Source organism: Hydractinia symbiolongicarpus, chromosome 7 (assembly GCF_029227915.1).
Source record: "Hydractinia symbiolongicarpus strain clone_291-10 chromosome 7, HSymV2.1, whole genome shotgun sequence".
NCBI lineage: Eukaryota > Metazoa > Cnidaria > Hydrozoa > Anthoathecata > Hydractiniidae > Hydractinia > Hydractinia symbiolongicarpus.
The window spans coordinates 6,187,926-6,211,206 of NC_079881.1; the positions used below are offsets into that span (position 1 = coordinate 6,187,926).

A 23,281-nucleotide genomic window follows, 5' to 3' on the forward strand; every position below is an offset into this window, starting at 1 on the left:
TTGTAACTTATTATTCCGAATACTTATACAGGATAAAGCAACTTCAGTGTTGGAAACACCTGCCCAATTTTCCTCACATGGCATAGGTTGACCCGTAGCTGTGGTAAAGACTCGTACTAAACATGCCCACGCTATTGACCGAACCACGGACCTTGTGATTACGAAGCAAACTCCTTAACCATAAGGCCACCCGCTACTTAAAATTAATTAACACTTTTTATAAATTTCTCAAGTTTGAAGTTCCTAAAGCAAGTTGTTGCTATATTTGCAAGTATACTTTGAATACTTTGGTGATGAAAAATCTTTGTATACAAGTTTTTTTGTATGATAAGATTTTTGTCACACTTTTGTGTATCTTGAATAGTTAACAGTTATATGCTACTACCAAAGGGGATAATGTATTAATCTTTGTTGTTTGCTTTTAGTTCTTGTCAGTGGCAATGAACCTTTTAAGGTGGCAATTAATGCCAGAAGCAGTTGGGCCTTATTTAGAAATGCTTCTTCTGTTACCAGTAAGTCAACAGCTGTACTAACATAGGATTATTATCTGTAATGTGTTTTACACAGAGAGTAATATACACCTGCAGAAAAGTTCCCCCGCTGTATTTTTGTCACTTTGCAACATTGTAAAGCATATGCATATAGCCTCCATCAATGCTTCATTAATGTCACTTGTGAAAACTAGGTTTGATTGACGCATGGTGGCTTGCTACAATATATTATTTATTTCAGCTGACTAAGAAAACCTAAAAAGTAGTGTGATTATTTCACAGAGAACTGTAACTTATTACTAACAACTTTTTGTACCTGTCAAGGCCAAGCAAAACCAGGATACTATATTAAAACATTTTCCCATTTATTTGTGAGAAAACTAAAAAAATTAACACATAGCTTTGTTTTATGTAAAAAAAAAAATAAGGTTTGTAAATAAAGCATTAAATTAATAACAATTCAGTAAAATTAAGAAATGCACTAAAAATGTTCCCCATGTATTCACACAGGATGTACTTGGTTAAATGTTTAATCTATTTCAGGCGTACACAATTTTGCCTCTACTGCCATTAACCTTCCCCTTGTTGTGGATCTTGGTAACTATGTATGGGACAGCAAGACTAAGAACATTGTTTGATCTTCATACAGTAAAAGTAATACATTCTTTACCCAAATATTTCTTGAAAAAGTTTTAATCATATGTATTGATTGCATCTTCTTATTTTTTTTATATTTTCTTGTGATTGTTAACATTACTTACAGATGGATTCAGTATATTGTGAGGTAGAAGAACATGTATCGGTAATATTTTATTATATTTTATCTATATCTTTATTCTTATATGATTTTCTCTTTATACTACAAAAATGTGGTATTTATCAGTCACTATTAAGAAAATAGAATAGACTAAGAATGAAAATAAATATAATATAAAATATATAAAATGCCTGGTTCAGGGTGAAATAGCTATATTTAAGTCATTGAATTTTTTATTGGAATTGTAAGAAAATAAAATTACCGAGATCTAATTTGTGTATTTAAAAAAAGGTTTTAGCAGCTAAGGAAAGTACTAATGGGGAACTAAAACTAATTTCAGTTTATGACCGTAAACCATTTGTTGTGAAACCTCTGAGATATATGTTTGATTCAATTGACTTATTGCAACCAGCAACTTCACGTACCAATGCGTTTCCATGACCCTTTAAGATTACCACATGAGAAAAAGATAGAAAGATATGCCATACTGTATTTATTTCATATTCAGTACATTAAAAAGGTTTAGGTTCATAAAAATAAATTTTAGAAGGAAAAACATTTCAAGATTCTGTTCTATAAACGTAGAATTTTTTTCCAGAATCTATAATGTAAAAGGAGTACCATGTTTTTTATAAAGCAACCTGTTTGTTTTAAGGATCTAGACTTCAAATTAAGCAAAAAAGAATTAATCAACTTACTTAACAACCTTTAGGCTGCACATCTAGGCTGCACATCTATCATGTTTTGCATGAGACAAGATGTATGTTATTTTTATTTTGTTATTATTTAAGTTAAAACATGTTGATTGCGTGACTGCCATTTCTTCATTCTGCAAAATCATTGCTGGTGACCCATTGGGATTACCTAGAACTGTGGATCTTTTGCATACCCTGGGAAGCATTACAGTATGTCATTTTAATTTTTATTTTTTTTTATTTTTCTAAGTAGTAAAATATATAAAATTACTACTTGGAACTTTTTAAAAGTTCCTAAAAAATAAATGATATCAATGCTTTTTGTTTTCAAAAGAACAGAAAGAGTACTTATTTAAGTAGGGAGTGCTTAATTAACATAATGTACTATAGCCTAAGGCTTCTATATCTCACTAAGAAATGAGGGCATGGGGGGAGACACACTTGGTAAGCACTTTATACCACACTGGCATGCGGTATCAAGTGCTACACCTTATCATACTGGAGATATATGTAGTCTTTCTACATGAGTACCTGCTTGTTAAAGAAATTTTTTTTACATCAAGTGTCTAGAACTAGTGGTCATCTCAATGTTGGCAAGTAACAGTTAGCATAATTCTTAGTTCTGTAAATTTTTAAATTATTTATTCTGCTTGGACAATAGTAAATATGCCTGGGTGTAGCCTTAACCAGTCTGATAACCGTCTTAGGTTTTTGTTGACAGTAAGTAGGGCAACAAAAAGATGTTATCTTCAATAAACCTGATTTTATATTAATCTAAAATTGCCATGTAGGCACTAACTTAAATTTACAAGATTGTTAGTAAGTGAAGAAATTAAACTAAAACACCAAAGATTAATTTTTTTAATTGTAACTTCACATACACCTTCTATTCAGACATTTTGCTGCACTGACAAAGAAGGGATACTATGTCATACCAGAGCAAGTCCAGAAAAGGTTTTCTTTTTCAAAGACCAAGCGAAAGTAAAACGTACAAAAGAAGTGATCAATCTTCTCGAAACTGACACTAATGATTTTGAAGACCATGAAAAAGAATTACATGCCACATGTGATAAAGAAGGTATGGTTAGTGTACATAAGACCAGTTCTCTTAAAAAATACTCAAATGGTGAATGGCAGCAGTCTTTCTTTCAACTATTTTAGGTAAAGTGGGAAATGATATTGAAATATTGTCCATATCACCCCATTCTAAGGTAATGTTTTCCTCTGTCTTGTCAGTTGTAAAAATCTGTAAGTTTGGGACAGCATTGTATACTACAAATGTAACACATAGTTCTTTGAATGTTATAATATAACATATTCCTTCTTTATATTCACAGAGATGGTTGTCTCTATGAGGATACGCCTACTCTGCCTGTATCTTTAAAATGACTGCCCTGCAGCCTTATTTTGAACCTACATTTCAGTAATTTCCTTTTTTCTATTCTTCCACAGGCTAATATTAATAAAAAAAACAATACAACATATATATGTAAAGATCGGTACTTGTGATTGTTTGCTTATTTTCTTAAGCTGTTGTGTGCTTTGTTCAATAGAATTAATGAAATACAAATGAATTACATATTTGTTCTATTGTTTTTGTATTTTTTTTAGTCTAGACATGGTATTCAGTTTGATGATGTTGACTGGGATGAGGAAATGCCATCGTTGAAACCTTTAGTAAGTTATCATTTATTTGAAAATAAATAAAAATCCTTTGTTAATTTTTTTTCCCTATAATAATGATCATGCCTATCTTTTTTTCTCTAACTTATTTTGGTTGCATGAGATGACCCAGTATTCTAGTGACACCTTATAGACTTGTCGAACTTGTGAGTTTTTTCGGGGAATAAGTTTATATAAATAATTGCTTAATAAATAATTGCAATATTTAAGGGAAATATAAAGTGATAAATGATGTTAAATTTAAAAAGTTTTGACTTTTAATTATTCTGCAAAATTTATATCATGTTTTTAAGATGTAGATTCAGACTTCAGACAAATTGAAAAACATTAAAAAAATCACTTTTAAAAATCACTCCAGTTTACAAAAAATCTAGCTCAGTTCCAGTAAGTTTTATGATGGAACTTTCAAAATTTAACATCAAACTGAGGACAAATGTAAAGTTAGTGCACGTTCAACAAAAGTTTTTTGGCATGATAAAAATAAGCTGATGTTAAAAATGTTTACAATAGAAAATATAAAATTACTGTACGCTCAAAAAATTTCTTCGAGATAAACGTTACATTATAATTTAATGAAGAATAAATAATTGTCAAAGTTTTTGAACGTTATTATCATGAGAATGAAAAGAGCTTTTTTGTTGCAGAACATTTTGAGCTCTGCAACATAAATTCAACAATGTTTCACCTAAGAATTTTTTTATATAAAAATTTGTTTACAAATTCTACAAAAGTGTTTGGAGATTTTCAACCTATTGTATGCATTCATACTTGTAGGGGCAAAATCTAAAGACATATGCCAATATATGCCTGTTCTCCTTCCTGAATTTTTTGTTAATCCTTCTAAATTTGAAGTTTTTTCATCATCATTATCCTGTAGTCACACATAAAGCCATTTCGTGCATTTTTTATGTTTTTCTGTAACTACACATATTTTTAGTCTACAGTATTATTATCTCATTTTGTCAAGCGAAATGTACAAGATTAATTTTTTGTTGTTGTTGTTGTTGTTGTCGATCTTTTATCTTTTCTTTCTAAGCATTTAAGTTTCTACTGTGAACATTTTAGGGAATAAATATCCTGTTAAATTCCTCATGCTTGTACCCATTGAAATCAATTCGAGATGATGACTTCATTCGACATCTGTCCTTAGCAGCAAATTCATCAGCTGTACCTAACTTTCGAGGGTATGGAAGCTTATACAGTATTCTCTTTATTTGACGCCCTAGGCGTTTAATTAATTTTTAGAGATTTTAGAGTGGGTGTTTCTTGGAGAGGGGCGTTAGATAGAAAATGGGCGTTAAATACAGAGAATACTCTAAGTGAAATTGGTTAAGTAAGCAATAGTAAAAACTTTCCACCTACTTTTGATTTTTGTTTTGTCTGTGGGTAAGAATGATCAACAATTGTTGTTATTTTGCATAATATGATCAAGCAAGTTTTTAGAAGCCACCAATAATTTTATTCACTTGTTAGGTTATTTTTCTGGGCGTTCTTACTTTATTGTTTTATGACTTTTAAATCACATTCTGCAAAGTTCCAGAAAAAACAATATTTTCTTTCTTTTTCTTTTTTTTGTTTGTTTTTCATGGGAAAAGTGTGTATCAACATTTGACATCCAACTTTAGTAGGACCGCAAGCATAAAGTAGTAAATTTTTGATTGTGTCAAAAACTTTCATTTAAAGTTAATTTTATATTTTTTGCTTTGAAAATTTCCTGTTGGCTGTATTTTGATAGTGGTTACCTTACACAGTGGGATATTTAATAAAAAATACACAGGGGTAATGGTCCTGTTAATATTTATAGGTTCTGATGGATTAAAAAACCGCTTACAATAAATAGTCTTTGAGATCATTCAGAGCTTTGCACAATCCTAGCAATTTTTACTTTTTGGACCTTAAAGCATATCTGATTGGTTATTTTTCTAATTATGGCATTGTTCTATAGACAACTGTCCTTGGGATATAGATGCTGTTTTAGTCCCTGTACACTCAAAATTGTAAGTTATGGCAATGCTTTTACGATTTTACATCCTGTGTACATCTCCTAACTGCTATTGTGCTTAGATGCATGTGTTCTTTTGCGAAAGAGATTGGATTTCAAGATCGTATTATCAATATGTATAAAAACAAACAGCTTATTATCGCCTACAGACAAGTGGTAGGTTTTTTTTAATTTAGCAGACTCATCAAGTTAGACAGACATATCAGGTCAAGAACTTTTTTGTCACATTTTACTAGATTCATATACACATGTGTTGTTCAAATCAATTTTTCCACACGAGTATTTATTTTTCTAAATTTTACGTTTCAAATAATTTTTTTAACAAAAGTTTGCTAGAGCTAGGTTTAATTAAAGGCTTTTAGTCAGCCTCCTAAAATGTTTAAGAATCGGATCTTGTTAAAGGCTCAAACATGTACTTTATTGTTTCTCACATTTCTGAATATATTGTTATTATTTTTTACTACAGATTGGATTTGTTTCTTTTAGAATACTTCGACAGACTTAACACGCACTGACAATGTGTTTGTGTCGTTAGTGAAGGATAAACATGTACCATGTATCATATCGTCAGTTGTTAATGAAGGACAAAATGGTACGCATTGTAGCATGAAATTTCTAGGCTTAAATATTTGTTTGTTATTATTTACTTTATTGAATTAGGTAAGAAAGTATAGAAACTTGATTTTCATGGGCGAAGCCCGAAAGTAGACCAAGAAAGGCTTGGTAGGAGATAAACAGAATTGCTGCAGATAAATTTGAGCTTAGACCTAAATACAGTGTTGATCAGATTAGAGAATTATTGATCAGCCCCGTCCTTCTCATGCTCATAATGATTATGATGGGTATGATGGGTGTAATGATGACAATTCAGTGTTCTTATTACAATATTATGCATTTTACATAGAGTTGCATTTTTTATACCTCTGTGATTATAGTTAAGTTTAAGCATCTGGCCCCTATTCATTTCATGTTCAAGTCATTTTGATATATGATGAACATTTGTTGAAGTAATATTGTATTGTAAGATAGAGATTTATTTTTCAATAATATGAAGTATAGTTTCCTATACCTTTTCTGATTATATTGAAGTCACTATCAATTCCAGGTTATTCCAGTCAAGATAGATATTATTTGTGTAAGTTTGTAATACCTGTATTCTTTCAACAGGTGTCTCACAATTGCTAACACAAGGTTCTGCTGATCTTATATTTGATACATGTTCTGAATTTTGGAATGGGGAAGAGATATGTGAATTAACTCACGCGGAGAAGTAAGTATATGCATCATATTTTTGTTTTCTTTGAGGCTTTTTGTTTTATTTAGTTTTCTCACTATTTTATTAACATATTTCGTATTTAGTTATGTCTTTCACTTATTTAGAAGTTTTACGGCTATTTTCGTTAGAATTTATTTTTAAGAAGCGCATTTTTGTGTCCCTTACGTTGCTCATAAGTTTATGTTCTATTAAAGATGTTTACAAAAATTGCCTAAGAGGTCGTTTAGCTACATGGAGTTTCGTGTTAGAGACAATTTTTTATTCAACCTCAAGACCGTGTAAATACATCGACTTTGTTTGCATAATTTTTTCATTGGAATGGAAGTCATTTGGATTCATGTCCATTAAAATGGCTGAAAGAAAATTTCAGTTTGAACTAAAAATGCATGTTGACTCAGATTATCAAAATGAAACTATTGCGCATGAAGGCATTCAACCACGTAAAAAAAACACAGCGATAAATATTTTTATGGTGTGTTGAAGCTTAAAATCTTTTTTTGCATCATGCATCATGAAACTCCACATAAACTTCCTCTAAATATTTTTACAATTGCACACTTTTGTTTCTTTTTTAATTGCAACCTTCATGTCGTAAAAGGAGCACAAATAATTTGTGTGTAATTTGGACTAAAACAATATTTAGTTGACAAGACATCATATTTTTATGTCATCTTTTCAGAATCCTCTTACACTAAATTTTGTCAAAATAATACTGTTTTTTGACAAATTCATCATCATCATCATCATTCTCGGCTTAACGTCCGTTTTCCATGCTAGCATGGGTTGGACGGGGTATATTAATGACCCTCTTCCAATCTGATCTAGACTGTGTTAGATCTAAACTCAACTTCCTCTCTATCAAGTCTGTCCTTATAACCTCCTGCCATGTCTTTCTCGGTCTGCCTCTGGGCTTTGCCCCAGGAACTATCAAGTCTCTACACTTTCTTACCCAATTATCCTCCTCCATTCTTTCTAAGTGCCCCAGCCAATTCAATCTTCTTATCTGGATAACATCTTTAATTCTACAGAGACTTAGCCTGCTTCTTAGCTCATCTGAACTCTTTCTGTCTCTCAGACTGGCATTACACATCCACCTAACCATTCTCATATCATTCCTTTCTAAACGGTCAAGATCTTCCTGCTTCACTGCCCATGTCTCACTACCGTACAACATAACACTTCTTACACAGGCCTCATACAACCTACCTTTTACCTCAATTGACAGGACTCTGCTAGTCAATAAAGGAAGTAACTCTCTAAACTTTTTCCAAGCAGAACCTATCCTGCAAGTAACACTTCTTCCAACACCCCCTTCACTGCCCAACATATCACCTAAGTAACAGAAGTTCTTAACTATCTCTAACGAGCCACTGTTGTACATCATTAAAGCTGGAAATACTTCATTCTCTATAATCTCACCTTTGCAACGCTTGCATACAAACTGTATGCCAGCTCTTAACCTTCCACTAATACTACTGCACTTCTTATGTACCCAATGCTTGCAAGTCTGACAAAAAATTGAGTTACTACCAACCCCTTTCCTGCAAACTCCACAAGGCCACTTTCCAACTACAAGGTCACACTTGGCTGCAATGCTACTTATCATGACTTTAGACTTTGCTGTGTTTACCTTCAGCCCTTTTTCTTCTAGTCCTTTCTTCCACTTCTCAAACTTTTCAACTAATTCTTCCATCGACTCTGCTATGAGAACCAAATCATCTGCATACAATAACTCCCATGGGCAACCTGTTCTGAACTCCATCGACAGCGCTTCTAAGACTAGAATAAACAACGAAGGACTAAGTACAGAACCCTGATGTACACCAACATTTACACTAAATTCATCACTAAGTGAATCGTTAATCCTCACACGACTTCTAGCATTGCTGTACATAGACTGAACCATCGTAACTAGCCACTCATCCACACCTAATTTTCTCATAGCCCACCAAATAACTTTACGTGGCACTCTATCAAAAGCTTTCTCTAAATCTACAAAGGCAAAATAGAGATTCTTTTTCTTTCCTAAATACTTTTCCTGAAGCTGTCTGAGTAAAAATATTGCATCTGTAGTGCCACGCCCTGGAACAAAACCAAATTGCATCTTATCTATATCAATTCTTTCTCTAAGTAACTTATCAATCACTCTTTCAATAACTTTCATTACTTGATCAACCAACTTCAAACCTCTATAGTTACCCCTTTCTAATGCATCACCCTTGCCCTTGAAACAATTCACTATTACACTCGACTGCCACTCACTCGGAATAGCACCATCCTTTATAATCTGGTTAGCAAGACTTGTAATAAGCTTAACTCCAATATATCCAGATGCTTTTACCATCTCTGCAACAATACCTGATACTCCTGCAGCCTTGCCAATCTTCATTTTCCTAATAGCCTCTACTACCCATTCTGTCTTGATCTGCATGGCTGGCCCTTCTACGACATCATCATCAGACAAATTACCCTCGTCCCAATCAAACTCAGTGTTAAGCAACCTCGGATGATGATTCTTCCAAGCTACCCTTTTCTCCTCCTCTGTGCTAGCCAAAACACTTCTCACCTACAATATCTTGATTAGTCTTCATCATTTGCTTTGCTATCTTGAATACCTCATTGCGCTGGTCTTCCCTTCTTAACACATCTGCAAATCTGTTTCTCTCTGCTTCTGATTTTGCCTTATACACTGCTGTACGAGCTCGACGCTTAGCTTCTAAGTAAATATTTTTACTACCACCTGACTTCCACTCTTTCCAAAGTTTCCTCTTTTCCTTTATACACTGGTCAACCTCATTATTCCACCACCAGGTCTGTCTATGTCTAGCTGGTCCTTTCGTCCACCCACAGGTATCATCAGAAGCTTCTAGAAGACAATTCTTCAAAGTAGTCCAAGTACTTTCAACATTGTCACTATCACAATGACTATTGTAGGCTAACTGCTGAACTTTTGCACTAAATTGTCTTGCTACAATCTCTTCCTTCAGCTTCCAGACTTTTCGACGGGGCCTGTACTTTCCCTTGGCTTCTCTGACACTCTTTAAGATAATATCACAAACCAGCAACCTATGCTGGGAAACACACTCTTCCCCCGATATAACTTTCACGTCCTTCACCACTTTCTTGTCTGACTTTCTAACCAAAAAGTAATCTATCTGTGTCTTACAACCACCTGACTCATATGTTATCAGCCTACTCTGTCTCTTACTGAATGATGTGTTGCAAACCACCATGTCCGTTGCCATTCCAAACTCAAGCAATCTCTCCCTTCCTTATTTCTGCTCCCAAATCCATAGCCTCCATGCACACCTCTATAACCTTCAGATGACTTCCCAACATGACCATTAAAGTCGCCGCCCACCATGACAAGTTCAGTGTCTCCAAACTTTGATGTGACTGCTATTAACTCATCATAAAACTTATCTTTATCTTCCTCACTGAGTCCACACTGTGGAGCATAAACTGACAAAAAAGTGACAATCCTATTACCTATCAAAAACTATTTATGTCTAAAAATGATTTTTAGGTGACAGGAAACATTTTTATGTCACTCGTCATGAGTTTTGTCCACTGTGCCAAATTATGTCCAAAATTTAGAAAAGAAAAAGTTAACTCTAGTCAGGCAGACAGACCCATGAAGTACTCAGGGTAAATGTATTACAAAAAAAGTGGTGCATGCATACAATTGAATGTGAAAACTTTTATTTAATGCTGCAAATTTTTAGGTTAGCTCTAACCTCCTTCAAAAAATGTCAAATCCGTGTCTGAAAAAAATTGTTTCAGCAGAAGAATTTATGCTCAGTTATCCCTTGTAATCAGATTTCCTTGTATCACTGGTGGAAATTTTTAATTCCACAGAAATTTTTTAGTTTAGTAAATTGATGTGTGGCAAAAATAGTCCCGAAAAGTGTTTTTTACAATTTAATTTTATTTGTATTGTTTACAAAAATTAGCACATTAGATGAAGAAGCATGCCTATCTAAAAAGGGTTGATACCAAAGTTTTTAACACTTGTGTTCCAACTACAACAAAAGTTAGCACAAGAGCAGTGTGTTATGCATGATAGAGATTGCTCGGGTTTACTAGGTCTCTTTACAACTGTTAAATGAAAGAAAAGCTTTAACATTTTTCTATTCCAAAACAAATTGTAAGGGTTGCGTTCTTTTGTTGGTGCTTCCATCTCGAAGCAAGTTTTCAGAATTTATTTTTTCTAATTTAATCCTAATCTTGTGAAAGTTCATTGCCAGAGTTTAATTTTATAATTCAGAAATAAGTTTATTTTGGAGGGTTTCTATCTCTTACTTCAAAGAAAGACAAGAGATATAACAAAAATTATGAATATTTTTTTATCCTAACTTTTTTATTTTAATCTTCTTGTTCTAACATTTGTTCTGCTTCTGAATCAATTTTTTATTATCCCTCTGATATCCACAAATTCTAAGTAATTCCTAACTCCTACTAATAAAAAACAATAAATCCAAGATTTGCTGATGTTGTCCATGTTTAAGTTACAAATGATAACCTGATGCCAGTTTCCATCTTTCTGCAACAAAGTTATTTAGCTTACCCAGCTTTTATAGTCCGACCTCAAAACTTTTCAACTAATTGTTTAATTTCTACGCTATTTTGTTGTTATAATATTTGTTTTTTTAAAAAAATGTATTCAATTGTAAAAAAAGTACATTTTAAGTGGATGTGTACAAATAGTTGACACTTCTTTATCTTTTTGTTAGGTTGAAAGCATTAAGTTTCTTCCAAAGAATGAACATCACTGGCAAATGTGTTGCGTTTGCGTATCGACCAGTATTAGAGGTAGAAGTTATATTTTTTTATTAGCAATATAGCCAACTGTGCAAATGTTATTAACGCCTTGGTGGTCGTGATTTTGAGTAAAATTGAAATGAATTTCCCCGATTTTACTGAGCTGTGGTTGATTATTTCCCTTCAACAAGACATTTGCATACAAAATGTATCTATTTTTTATTAGCTAGTTTCCTTTCCTTTTGTTTCGTGGATGCAACACCGTTGTCCTCCCATATGAAAAAACAGCAGAGGGCTCCACCCCCTAAAACGCCGTGAACCCCATAGGGCAATCGCAGCCAGTAAAAGGGCTATGCTTTTGGAGTTCTTAAATAAAAACAAGCGAATTGGAAGAAAGCTTTGTCAATCTCTGTCACCCTTAAAATTGCGAATATTTTTGTTATGTTTTAGGAAAATACAGAATTTAAAGACACCTTAATTGAATTTACCGAACAAGAAATAGCAGAGAACAATATACCTGATGACGTCATAAATAGGTCTAGTGTTAAATTTTATCAGTAAAATTTAGATTTTCTCTTCACCTTTTTCTAATGTGAATAAATACACACTATGTTATGTGGCATCAGAAGCTGTACATTAATGGAAATGAATTTTTAAACAGGAAGGGTATTTTAAAGATCACAAACAGTTATTCATGCTGTTGATATATTAGACATACTTTTTTAACTTGTTAAATTTCTCTTAGAATCTAAAGTCAGGTTAGATATAAAGTCTAAAAATTTGCTGACTTTTGTCTTCATAAAATTACAGTCCTAATACAGACTGTACTGTGGATTGTCCATTAAAAAATGTGATTTGACAATTAATCACCTGTATAACAAAACTATCATATCCCTTACTGTTTTTCGCAATAAGTTATTGATCTCATTGTCTTTTTCACTCATAACGTTCTTTCTTTATTTCAGTCATACACCAAAGAAAAGTATTTTGTGGGTAAGATAATTTATTTTAGTTATGTGTGAAGGAATGTTAAGTTTTTAACCTTAAGAGGAAGTCATAATGGTATTCCAACTGAGAGAGACAAAGTACAATTAGCGCCGAAACAAAATTTGTTCTTCTATGCAGCCCTAAAGTTCAGTAGATTGTTCATTTTCCTGCTTTCATTTTGAGTTTAATTCTTCTAAAATTTGACTAGTTTGTGGTTAATTTTTATAGCCTATGAAAATTTTTCGATGATGATATTTTGTTACTGGTGTTTAGATGAAGAAAACACAGAAAGATTTAAAATGCGAGGATTTGTTGACACCCATGGAACACGAAAATCAAACTGCTTGCACGAAGTAAGTTACACATTGTTAACGAATCATACTGAGTATTGCATCAGTTTAAATAAGAGATGGCAGTGTTTTTGAATTTTTCATTGGTCCATTTGGAGAACTTGAATCATTTCAAGGCTGTTAAATACAGACTGCACCCAAAACAATTTCTAATGCGCATTTTCAATAACAGACGTTGACAGCTGTGATAAAGATTGCCTAAATGGAAACCGGCTTTAAAAAAGCAACTAATGTTGCAAATAATATTGATCGTGACATGGTTAAACAGAATTCCAATGATTTCTTTGATTTCTTCCACCTATCCTATATCCCAAGAACATTATCTTTTTTTTTTCAGAAACATATGTAAGCAAATCTTTCTTGGTATGGTGAGTTTCAGTCATGCTTTGAAAGAGGTCTGTACCTGTCTGTTTCTCTTTTTTTTTCGAAAATTATGGATGGATAAAAAATGTCTCATTGAATTTAATTTTTAAATTAATTTCTTTTTTCGGCATGTGTTTTTAGGATGTTATCAACATGGTCGAACAACTCGACAACGCTGGGATACGTTTTGTGCATTTCTCATATGAGAATGAACTTTTAAGCAGGGTATGGTTATAACGTCCACATAAAACTCTATTTAGTATTTAGTAGTACGTATGGTGAGTTTCAACAAAGAAAACAAAGGTTCTTCTCACGTGGCCATTCAAAATTCTTTAATTAATTTAATTTAGTCTGAAAGAAATATTTTCTCAAAAAAAATTGTTTAAAATGGTATTTCAAAAAACTCCAGAAAACGTCTAAATAAGTTAGCCCCTTTAGCCCTATTCGGTCCGGGGTTTTTCGAGCATACTATGACCGGGGGGCGGATTCCGCCCCCCCCCCTCAAAAACCTTTCATAGGATTGTTCAAATTGAATCAAACTTGGCACTATTATAGTACGTCATAAAAGGAACAAAATGGCGGCAATAAATTTTTGCTTGCGTCAGCACATTTTCTGTTACGTCATCAGAAGCTTGAAAATTGTTAAAAATGTCACTATCAGCTTAAAATATAATTACTTTTGTTCTAGAGCGAATTTTTACATTCTGTTTGAAGTTTCTGAAAGCTAAATAAAATTTTTTTAACATATCTTCCGGTTTTTACATGAATCGGATAAAAAATTGCCACAAATTGCCCGAAAATCCGTTTTTTCCGATTTTCGGGTAAAATCCGACAAAATCAGTAAAATCGCATTAGTCACGTGTCAAAATTATTCAAAATGATTCTTCTTAATGAAACACAATTCTGTTGCAAGTTTCAAGTTCTAAGGATAATCCTAACGGGAGTTATTATATTTTCCCCATTATAAGGATTTCATAGAGATTTTAGGGGTAGTTTCGAGTAATGGCCAATATCAAAGCCTCTGAAAGGTATGGGACTTAAAAATTTAGCATGCAGGTGTCTAATAGATAAATGTTGAAACTCAGTAAGTACCATAGCCATATAAGAAAGTAATCAGAAGTTATTAAAAAAAAACGTCAGGGGGCGGATTCCCGGACCGAAAAGGGTTAGAATCTGGAAACCGTGCGTTTTTACATGCTCCCTGTTAACTCTACTTCTTTTCTTTCAAGGTCTTTTGCCAGCGATTAGGGTTAGAGACTGGATGGAATTGCCATATCTCCCTAGCGGAAGACAACGAAACAACATTTGCTGACGAAGCTTCTTCATCGGTTGCAGAATCCATGCCTCTTTTACAGGATGATGAAAACGAGGCTTTTAGTAAGTATTGGTGTGAAACTGCTGTTTTATGGCCTGTACATAAATTGCGCTTGGTCTGCCAAGAATATCAGGAATTTGCAACGTCAACTCATTTGCTCTCTTAAAAGTCCCTGAATCTCCTCAAAAGTCTATAAAAAGTGACTACCCTATCGTTAACCGAAACTTGCGAACTAGTTTATTGTAATGTTTTACAGGTCTATCAACTAGTTATTGTAACATTTTACTAAGCGCGTTTGCGGTCTTCTTCTTACCACTTTTTTTAATGTTATTTTGTACATTTTGTACAATAGTAAGTTCAACACGGTGCAGAAATATGGGTTACTTTTTTTGGTGTTAATGAAGAAAAATATTAGAACATTTTGAAGATAATTTCGATTGTATTGTTTAAAGGAATGGTTGGACGTCGTGGCACCGATACGTCAATTAGTTTGGGTAAGACGGGTGATTATTATCCAGGACAACCTGAAGAAGCAATAGAGCCATACTGGTTGAGCAACAATGTAGGTTATTGCTGTTTTTGTCGTCGTTGTTGTTGTCGTCGTTGTCGTCATCGGCTTCGTTGTTGTTGTTGTCGTCGTCGGCTGTGTTGTTGTCGTTGTTGTCGTCGGCTTCGTTGTTGTTGTCGTTGTTGTTGTCGTTGTTGTTTTTGCTGTCATCGTTATTGTTGCCGTTTTTGTTATCGTCTTTCTTGTAGTCGTTAATGCAATATGTCTTAAATTGTTGATCCGTTTTTCATATTTAGTCCAAGTTACCAAAAGGTATACAAAGAATGAGATCACACCTGGAAAAAGTAGATGACGTTCCTCTTTTAGTTCCACTCTTCACGGATTGCAGTTCTCCTGGTATGCGCATTTTCTTTTAGTCATGTGTACTGAAAAATATGATTTAGTTATTTCGATTTTTTCTTATGCAAAGTGAAAAAAGTTGAGCCGAATTTTTTTATTAGTATTAGGCACTCCTAAGTATATGAAATGAATGAATTAATGAATTTGAAACGAGCAGGCTGGCTTTCCACTCGTTTCTGCAGGATTGCGATGTCTTATTATTAACCCCTAGGCTCCGCAGCCGTATCTCAAAAACCGGAAATTTTCATTGTTTTTTCACCGACCGTTGGTGATCTTCAAACGCGATTTCTTGCCACCAGATACCAGATGGGAAATTTAATTTTCTTTATGGGTCTCTATTTTTATATCTCAAATTTGAGTGAGAACGTGTTGTGACCATTAGACGGTTTGTTACTTCGCCGTCGCTGCAATGCCAATTCATGCTCTAAGGGTTAAAGTGTTTTTGTATTCAACAACTCTTTACGCTCAATGTTCTTAAAAAACCAGACATACAGCCTAGTCATTTATACTTTTTATGATCAGTTTTTAAATTGTTATTATACGCACGTTTTTGTATCTAGCCATTAGTGAGATGGTCAAAATCATGCAAGAGTATGGCGAAATCGTATGCTGTGTTGGGAGTGTGCTAAACTCGAAAAATCATGAAATCTTGACGCAGAGTGATATTAGGTTATTAAATTAATTTTATATTAGGAAATTTTTTGTGTTAATACTTATCTAAATAAACCTTATAAGCTTCTTCCGCTACTACTACTTGGTGTTTCTACTTTACTCTCATTATTTAAAGAAAAGGAAGATATTGCGCATTCGCTTGTACGAATTGGCACGCCATGGAAAACTTGAGAATCTGAAAAGCTTCTTTTCGCCATAAGAAATTTCAATGGTGTTTTTCGGCTTTTTAGTTTTCCAAATTGAATTTGTTTTTGTTAGGACGCAGATAAAATTTTTTTGATAGATTTAAACTAAAATATCAAAAAAGCATCAGGAAAATTTGTAAAGATTGACAGTTCTGTCAGTATAGCTATAGTCATTTAACGTTCGAATCGTTAAAACGTGAAGAAACCTCGCAAAAGCATTTCTATTCTACTGTTTGTTCTAATTTTTATCAAAACGGCCCTCGAAGTTAACACACTAATGAGCTTACAGAATATTACGTTTAATACACTGGGATAACTGTTGGGATGGAGGGTCGTTTTTCTATGTAACAGAATTAACGCAAGCATGCGCATAGAGGAACAATAACTCTATGTTCTTTTTTTATTCAGTATTGCTTTAGAACCAGTTATCCACCAACCATGCATTTTGAAGCCGCCCCAGCTACACCCCAGAAAGCTTACACGAGAACGTTCAGTATCAGAATCTGATGTTTCAATGGATGCACCAAAAGAAGGTAGATCGGGCTTTTAAAAATTATTCTGTGAGGATTGTTGTAGATGACATTACACTGATCTCGTGATTGACAATAAGCAACACTGATCTCGTGATTAAAAATAGCGAATAACATTTCTCGATAAAATTGGAAAATACTCCACCGCAGGGTTTGTGTATAAAGCACAAAACACTTCAAGCAGGAATCGTTATTGATAAATCAAATTTGTATAGTTTTGCCCAGCAATTTTTCCCGTGCTCTCGATTTCCGTGTTTTTATTGTATCTGCGTCAAAAATATACAAGAAAAAATATACAAGTAACCAGGACAACATGGCGCATAAAAAACATTTCTGTAAGAAAATATCTCAAATTTACCCTGTATATAACCGTGTTTCTTGTATTTCTTACAAACGCTACGCTTTCTGTCTGTATGTCTGTCTCTGTCAAAATGGTACTGCAAGTAACGAGACGCTCTCAATGCGGTATAAAAAGAACGGGCGAAACCACGGGCCACCGACTAGTTTATATTGTAATACTCGTATACGTCTGTCACACAAAATGGTACCGGAAGTACTGCGGTATAAAAAAGGACGGTCGAACCCGTGGATTTTCGCAGGCCTTACCGACTAGTCTTTATAACGCTCTTATAGTTAAATGAAAATTTCACTTGGTGCATTTCTAGGGTTGCTGGCACTGAGCATGTCTTTAAACAGTATCACTTGTTCACTGACGTGTCAAAGAACAAATGTCTTTCCAATAGCTGCTCTGTTATGCGAGGTTCGTGTTTTTCTAATCATACTTGCCAAAACTACTTCACGTGATAATATTGGCATGATGTAGGGATTTTTTGAGGTTTTTTGTGTTAATCTGCATAATGGTGATAACTTGATTTTTGTGCGACACGCATGCGTCATTTTTGTTGTTCTAATGTGTGCAAACTACTTGTAAAATAAACATTCTTAGAGTAAATTTTCAGTTACTTCACGTAAAATGTATAGAATTTCTGTAGCCGTAAAATGATGTTCACCATTGTCTTGTAAATGATTATTTATTACTGCGCGTGCTAACATAATTAAATTTAACTTTTTCCAGTTGATACTTTCACTTAATTAGTCGTTCTTTCCTCGCATAATTACCTTGTGGTGCATTTAGGTATGAAAATTCTATTACTTTATCCTGGGAAGAATCCTCCCGGCTTTATCGGAGAAATTTGATTCAGAAAATTACATCCCTTTTATCTAATTTTTTGAGTTTCTTATTTAATTTAGTTGATCACATGTAATATAATAAAAGACAGTTTTAGTGCGAGTTGTACGAACATTAATTTGTGTTTTAGGCACGGCGATTGACTATTGGATGTCAAAATTGCTTTTTATTTTTACTGTCCTGTCAGTTGTCACTTTCATTGTTAATGTTATTCGCCTCCCTCGCCTTACTTCCGCCACCGTTGACCGGCATTCAACTTTTGTGGTTGATATGTGTTATCGTACCACTACTGAGTTTATCATTGATTGGCACGCCAGCCAATAGCGGTCTTATGAAAATGATCACGGGAAAGCGCAAACAAAACAACTTAAATAAAAAGGTAAAGTTTATTTGTTTGTTTACGTTGTTGTTTTTGTTTGTTTGATCATACATCTTATCAAAGTCTTTACCGTAAATCCTTGATTAAGCCTCCCCCTTAAATAGTCCACCCCACGTCTCCCGCCTTGAGAAACATGAGTTTATTTTAGTTTTTCTAAAAACATCTTAATTTTCAGCGACATACGATTTTCACTTGCAGAAATGGGAAACAAAATAACAAAAGTTATTCTAGCTTTCCGTTTATCCCCCCATTTTTATGTTTGCATTACCTGGAATTCTAATATTATTACCTATTTTCAGAAATCATAGCGCGATAAATAAGTGTCCAGCTCGAATTAGCACACCCCTTTGAAGCTTAAAAACTAAATAAACGCCCGGGCGCTTATCATGAATTTACGGTATCAGAAAAATTAAATTGTTACAAATGAACCAGCATACAAAGTCATTTCAAAATATATAGATGGGGACATTAATCTAGTGATATCAGAACAGAAGGTGGTTTTAAAATATATCCAAAAGATCAGATTTGAATCTTTGTTACGTGTAATTTGTTTTTATAGGAATTTGTTTATCCGTTTGTTAAGCAGTTTATTCCGACATTTGGATTAAACGCAGTTTTTGTTGTTATTTTTGTATTACCATGGCTACTGTTTTCGTTTTGTACCAATGCTAATTTACCGAATTTGGAATGTCATTGGCTGTTTGGTGCAAGGTATTTGGACAAGCTTTAATTTAATTAACCCTTAAAAAAAATTCACACTAGAAAAGGCACACCACCGCGTTAGTTTTTATAAAGAAAAGCATATCAGCGATGGTTTTGTAATGTAATTTTGTTTCATCTTTCTGAATAATCTTTGTATCACGTTAGTTGAGAGAGTATAAAGTTAAAATAACATTTTAAGTTTGATTTTCGGAAACGTTTTGGGATAAGGAGAGGAAATCAGTGAGATATTTTATTGAGATACTGAACTGGCTAATTGTTCGAAGGATATCAACTGGGAAACAAGAAATTAGTGTCTGCTTTTTTAACAGACGCTAATTACTCTAATTACTAATTACTGCAATATTGTGTTTCATATAGTCAATATCTTTTTATTCCCCTAATCATTCAAGTTGATGAGATTAAGTTTGTTGTAAATGCAAATCATACACTGTGCCCACACCTTATTGAAAGCTCTTAAATCTACAACTCAAATTTTCTATAACAACAACAATTTAGTGTGTTTTTTTTTTCAATTCTCCTCGAAAATATTTAAAAACGGTCCACTGTTGTTTTTAAAGTTAATTTGCTTCATATAACAAAATTTTATGATGCAAGAAAATACAAATATAATATTTCATCCGTTCGTTTTTTCTATCAAAATCTCCTATAGAATCTCTTGAGTTATTCTAAAATTCTAAAATTTGAGAAAAGTTTGTTAACTGCTACCACCGATAAGTTCCTTTAACCAACACATCATATTTACCACAGATGAGATAACCACACATGATGTTTTCCGCCAACCACGTTGAATCACAATGAAACACAGCTAAAACTTCTAGCATGCTAATTTCCTTTAATCCCTTTGATTTTACCACGTTTCATTCATCTTGACTCACTCACTTAATGTTTTCTTTAGAAATATATCAGAACACTGGCATGGTAGCTGTGACCAGTTAAAGGGTGGTTTCTACATGGCACAAGATCTGGTTTTGTTGTACATCACACTTACTTTTAGTAAGACTATGTGCTAATTTATTTTCTTGTCTAATGTGTTTAAGAAAATACGCCCTTTCAAACTAGGGTTAAAGATTTCGAATGTATCAATTATTTCGAATATTATTATCCATAATAATAAAGCTTTTCATGACAACAGGGCTATTTTTATCTCGTTCTTCTTCTTGTGTATAAATTGTACTTTTCTTTTCCCAGTTTTATTGTTGTTGTTTTTTTTTGTTACTTGCAGTTATGTTATCGGTGAGTTTTGTGTACCGTACTCAGCTCCTGTGGAAGAAATCACCTTTTCACAATAAACCGTGGTGTGTCTGCGTTATTGTAAGGTAAAGCCCTTGTTTCACTTTGGGCGTATTTTTTTTCGATGAGCGAAATATTATTTCCTGCAAATTCATTTAAGATTTAATTTGAATTTGTTTGTCACTCGATTGCATTCTCGTCTCCAGAGCCCCGAGATGAAGTCAAAAGAGCACTGAAAGAAGACTTTATTGGTTATCTTTCTATCCAGTAAGATGGTTCTCTCAAATAAAAAACAATTTTTTCTCACCTAGTTTTATCCTACAACTTGTCTACACAGTTTGTTCGTTATCGTACTGGAAAAACGAGCGTTCATCTGCTGACGTCAGCATAAAGCATGTCTCACCGTACTTGTATGCTGTTTGCGTGGTATGGTTGTTCGCTCTCGTAATGATTAATGAGGTGTTAAAGCGCAAATATATAAGGTTAGTAAAACCTTGCATTACTATTGCTAGGCTGTAGTTTTTGTACTTTTCGAAAATGTATCATTTCAAGTAAGTTACGAAGTAAAAAGTGGAAACATCGCTAAATTGGTGTAAGTAAGCTTTTTCGCGAGCATAAATTTCGCGAATAACGAAGAATCTAAATTTTTGGCAGCCAGAAATAATTTTAGAGTAAGAAATAACACCTTTTCATTAAGTCAGGTCTAGGAGGGTAGGTCAAACGGTAAGAAGCAGAGTTTTAACACTACTACAACGTCTTTGTTACGGAGAAACATACTTAAGAAACTTGTGAGAACTATTTTATCAGCAAGTTAGAACAAAATACTAAAAAATATAAAGTTTTCTTTAAAGCTAAATCCTTATACTAATTTTTGTTTATAGGGCTTATGTTCGATTCCAGAAACGCGAAAGATTAAAGTTTGACACAAAACTTGGAATGAATTCCCCCGTCTGATATTCACTATGCAGAGTCGATTTATTGCTGGCTTCTTCAGAGTTTTCTAGCATGATAGAAGATCTGACACGAATTCCTGATAACACATGCACACGTAAATTCTTCACGAAATTAAAGTACACGGGATGCGTGTTCAACCAAGTTCGTCAACAAATACGATTTACCCGTAGAGTCTGTTTTCTGAACTGCAATGCACCTAAAATTCTGTAATATCATGCTGATACAAACAGCTATTCAGAATACGTGTTGTTGGGTTATCCAATCTGGATGTAAGGACACGGAAATTAAAATGAAATGTCATATATCAGTTAAAGCATTTAGTCAATAATATGTGAATAAAAAGTGAATACTAACAAAATGTTTCTCCGTCGTGGTTTCTTGATTGAATCAAACCGTTGATTATCGGTCAGGTAATTTGACAAAGTCGGGACTAAGCCGGGAAATATAATCGGATTTCATCCAGGACTTTAAAATAAAACTTAAATTATGTGGTAACTACACGTTGGAAATCTTGAGAATTACGCCCATAGATTGGGTAAAACATCTTTTGTGCAAGTCTCTGCCACATTAAACTTTAAGCATTTTTTTAGGGGCGAGGTAGGGGGTTTCTTCACCCTCCAGACACCCTTGAATGCACTAGAGCCGAGAATTTCTTATATTAGAAGGACGAATTTGCTAGTTGAAAATAGAAAAATAAATTTGTCTGTTCTGGAGATAACCGTCGTGTACTTACTGTTTTTCTTGCTCTTTCCTCTTTTTACAGTGGGACCAATCCAAATAGAGACATGCATCTTTTTCTTGCTAGCGTGTAAATCATACACAGTAAAACAGTAATTGTAATCTAAGGCTTATATCATATGCACGTAAAAGAGGCCTAAGGACTAGGTTGTACTCTCACATACTCCTCAAAGCTGATTACCAATAACAACACCAAGGAGACACTCTACACTTGTTGCTAATTGCATGCTTTTCCCCGGAAAAGTCGCAATTTCCAGTTAACAAGATTAACTATTTTTAATTTCGCGATTGGTTGAGTCGTTTATTTTGTGACATTCAATTTCACGTATAAAAAAATTGTTAAGTTTCCCGGGAATTTAATTTTAGTGTCAAACTTCTTTGTTGTTGCTTTTTTTGGTATTTCTCAACAGTATATGTATCCATGACTCGATTTTCCATAACCACATTCACTTGTCTATTCCATACTATACTAGATTTACCTGCGTAATTGTCGACCATGAAAATCAACCAGTGGTCATCGAACCTGAAAATATATTCTTAAACTCAGCCGTCAATTATACGGGTGCAAATGCTTTGAAATAAGTCCACGTAGGCAACTTGCCAGGCACTCCGAACTGTAGGTAAATATTTGTTAAGTTGACCATACAACACGCTAACTGTTTTCTGCTTCCAGCGTTCCAACAGGAGAGATACACAACCTGTATTATTTTTTTCCTAAATAACACAAGTCATTAGAAAGTTGAGCATATCTGGCCATTTTCGTTGGATTTCCATGGATGGTATATTCTCCTCCACTTTATGGCGGGAAAATGTTAGCATCTTGAAAATGCGTAAAAAAACCCTCCTGTGTCAGTCTTTCTTCGTTGTTTTTTTCCTTCTCTTTATTATTTGTAAAACTGCAACAAAAGAGTGTACACCCAGGAGAACAAGCATATAACGTCGAGTCCAGGCGTCTCTGAAATGCGTAAAAAAGATGAAAAAAGCATATCAAAAAATGAGACTTCGGAAGCGAGGTTGTTGTGTACGCGAGAGGGGTGTGAAAGCTCTGGAATGTTTTGTCAATTTGGCTATAATGATATTGACTTCTACCTACT

At 33.8% G+C, this 23,281-nt stretch overlaps 2 protein-coding genes across 2 annotated transcripts in view; one reads left to right on the forward strand and one right to left on the reverse strand.

Moving 5' to 3' along the window:
• Positions 1–21,807, forward strand: part of LOC130649216 (transmembrane protein 94-like) — a 32,418-nt gene extending 10,611 nt beyond the window's left edge. Inside the window, exons 7-35 of the mRNA XM_057455466.1 lie at positions 426–512; positions 1,035–1,145; positions 1,255–1,293; positions 2,040–2,153; positions 2,838–3,021; positions 3,105–3,154; positions 3,555–3,620; positions 4,692–4,810; positions 5,691–5,784; positions 6,115–6,220; positions 6,796–6,898; positions 11,638–11,716; positions 12,116–12,201; positions 12,631–12,658; positions 12,926–13,005; positions 13,340–13,397; positions 13,507–13,590; positions 14,595–14,742; positions 15,133–15,242; positions 15,485–15,584; positions 16,148–16,256; positions 16,853–16,977; positions 17,640–17,734; positions 18,294–18,542; positions 19,102–19,253; positions 20,161–20,258; positions 20,488–20,581; positions 20,807–20,977; positions 21,377–21,807. Of these exons, the coding sequence (XP_057311449.1) occupies positions 426–512; positions 1,035–1,145; positions 1,255–1,293; positions 2,040–2,153; positions 2,838–3,021; positions 3,105–3,154; positions 3,555–3,620; positions 4,692–4,810; positions 5,691–5,784; positions 6,115–6,220; positions 6,796–6,898; positions 11,638–11,716; positions 12,116–12,201; positions 12,631–12,658; positions 12,926–13,005; positions 13,340–13,397; positions 13,507–13,590; positions 14,595–14,742; positions 15,133–15,242; positions 15,485–15,584; positions 16,148–16,256; positions 16,853–16,977; positions 17,640–17,734; positions 18,294–18,542; positions 19,102–19,253; positions 20,161–20,258; positions 20,488–20,581; positions 20,807–20,977; positions 21,377–21,449 (3,012 nt within the window). The 3' untranslated portion in view covers positions 21,450–21,807. The remainder of the gene's footprint in view (positions 1–425; positions 513–1,034; positions 1,146–1,254; positions 1,294–2,039; positions 2,154–2,837; positions 3,022–3,104; positions 3,155–3,554; positions 3,621–4,691; positions 4,811–5,690; positions 5,785–6,114; positions 6,221–6,795; positions 6,899–11,637; positions 11,717–12,115; positions 12,202–12,630; positions 12,659–12,925; positions 13,006–13,339; positions 13,398–13,506; positions 13,591–14,594; positions 14,743–15,132; positions 15,243–15,484; positions 15,585–16,147; positions 16,257–16,852; positions 16,978–17,639; positions 17,735–18,293; positions 18,543–19,101; positions 19,254–20,160; positions 20,259–20,487; positions 20,582–20,806; positions 20,978–21,376) is intronic.
• LOC130649219 (mitochondrial dicarboxylate carrier-like) overlaps positions 1–22,728 on the reverse strand; it is a 51,318-nt gene extending 28,590 nt beyond the window's left edge. The window contains exon 1 of the mRNA XM_057455470.1: positions 22,724–22,728. The gene's annotated coding sequence lies outside the window, so the exon portion shown is untranslated. The remainder of the gene's footprint in view (positions 1–22,723) is intronic.
• Positions 22,729–23,281: the final 553 nt, after the last annotated feature.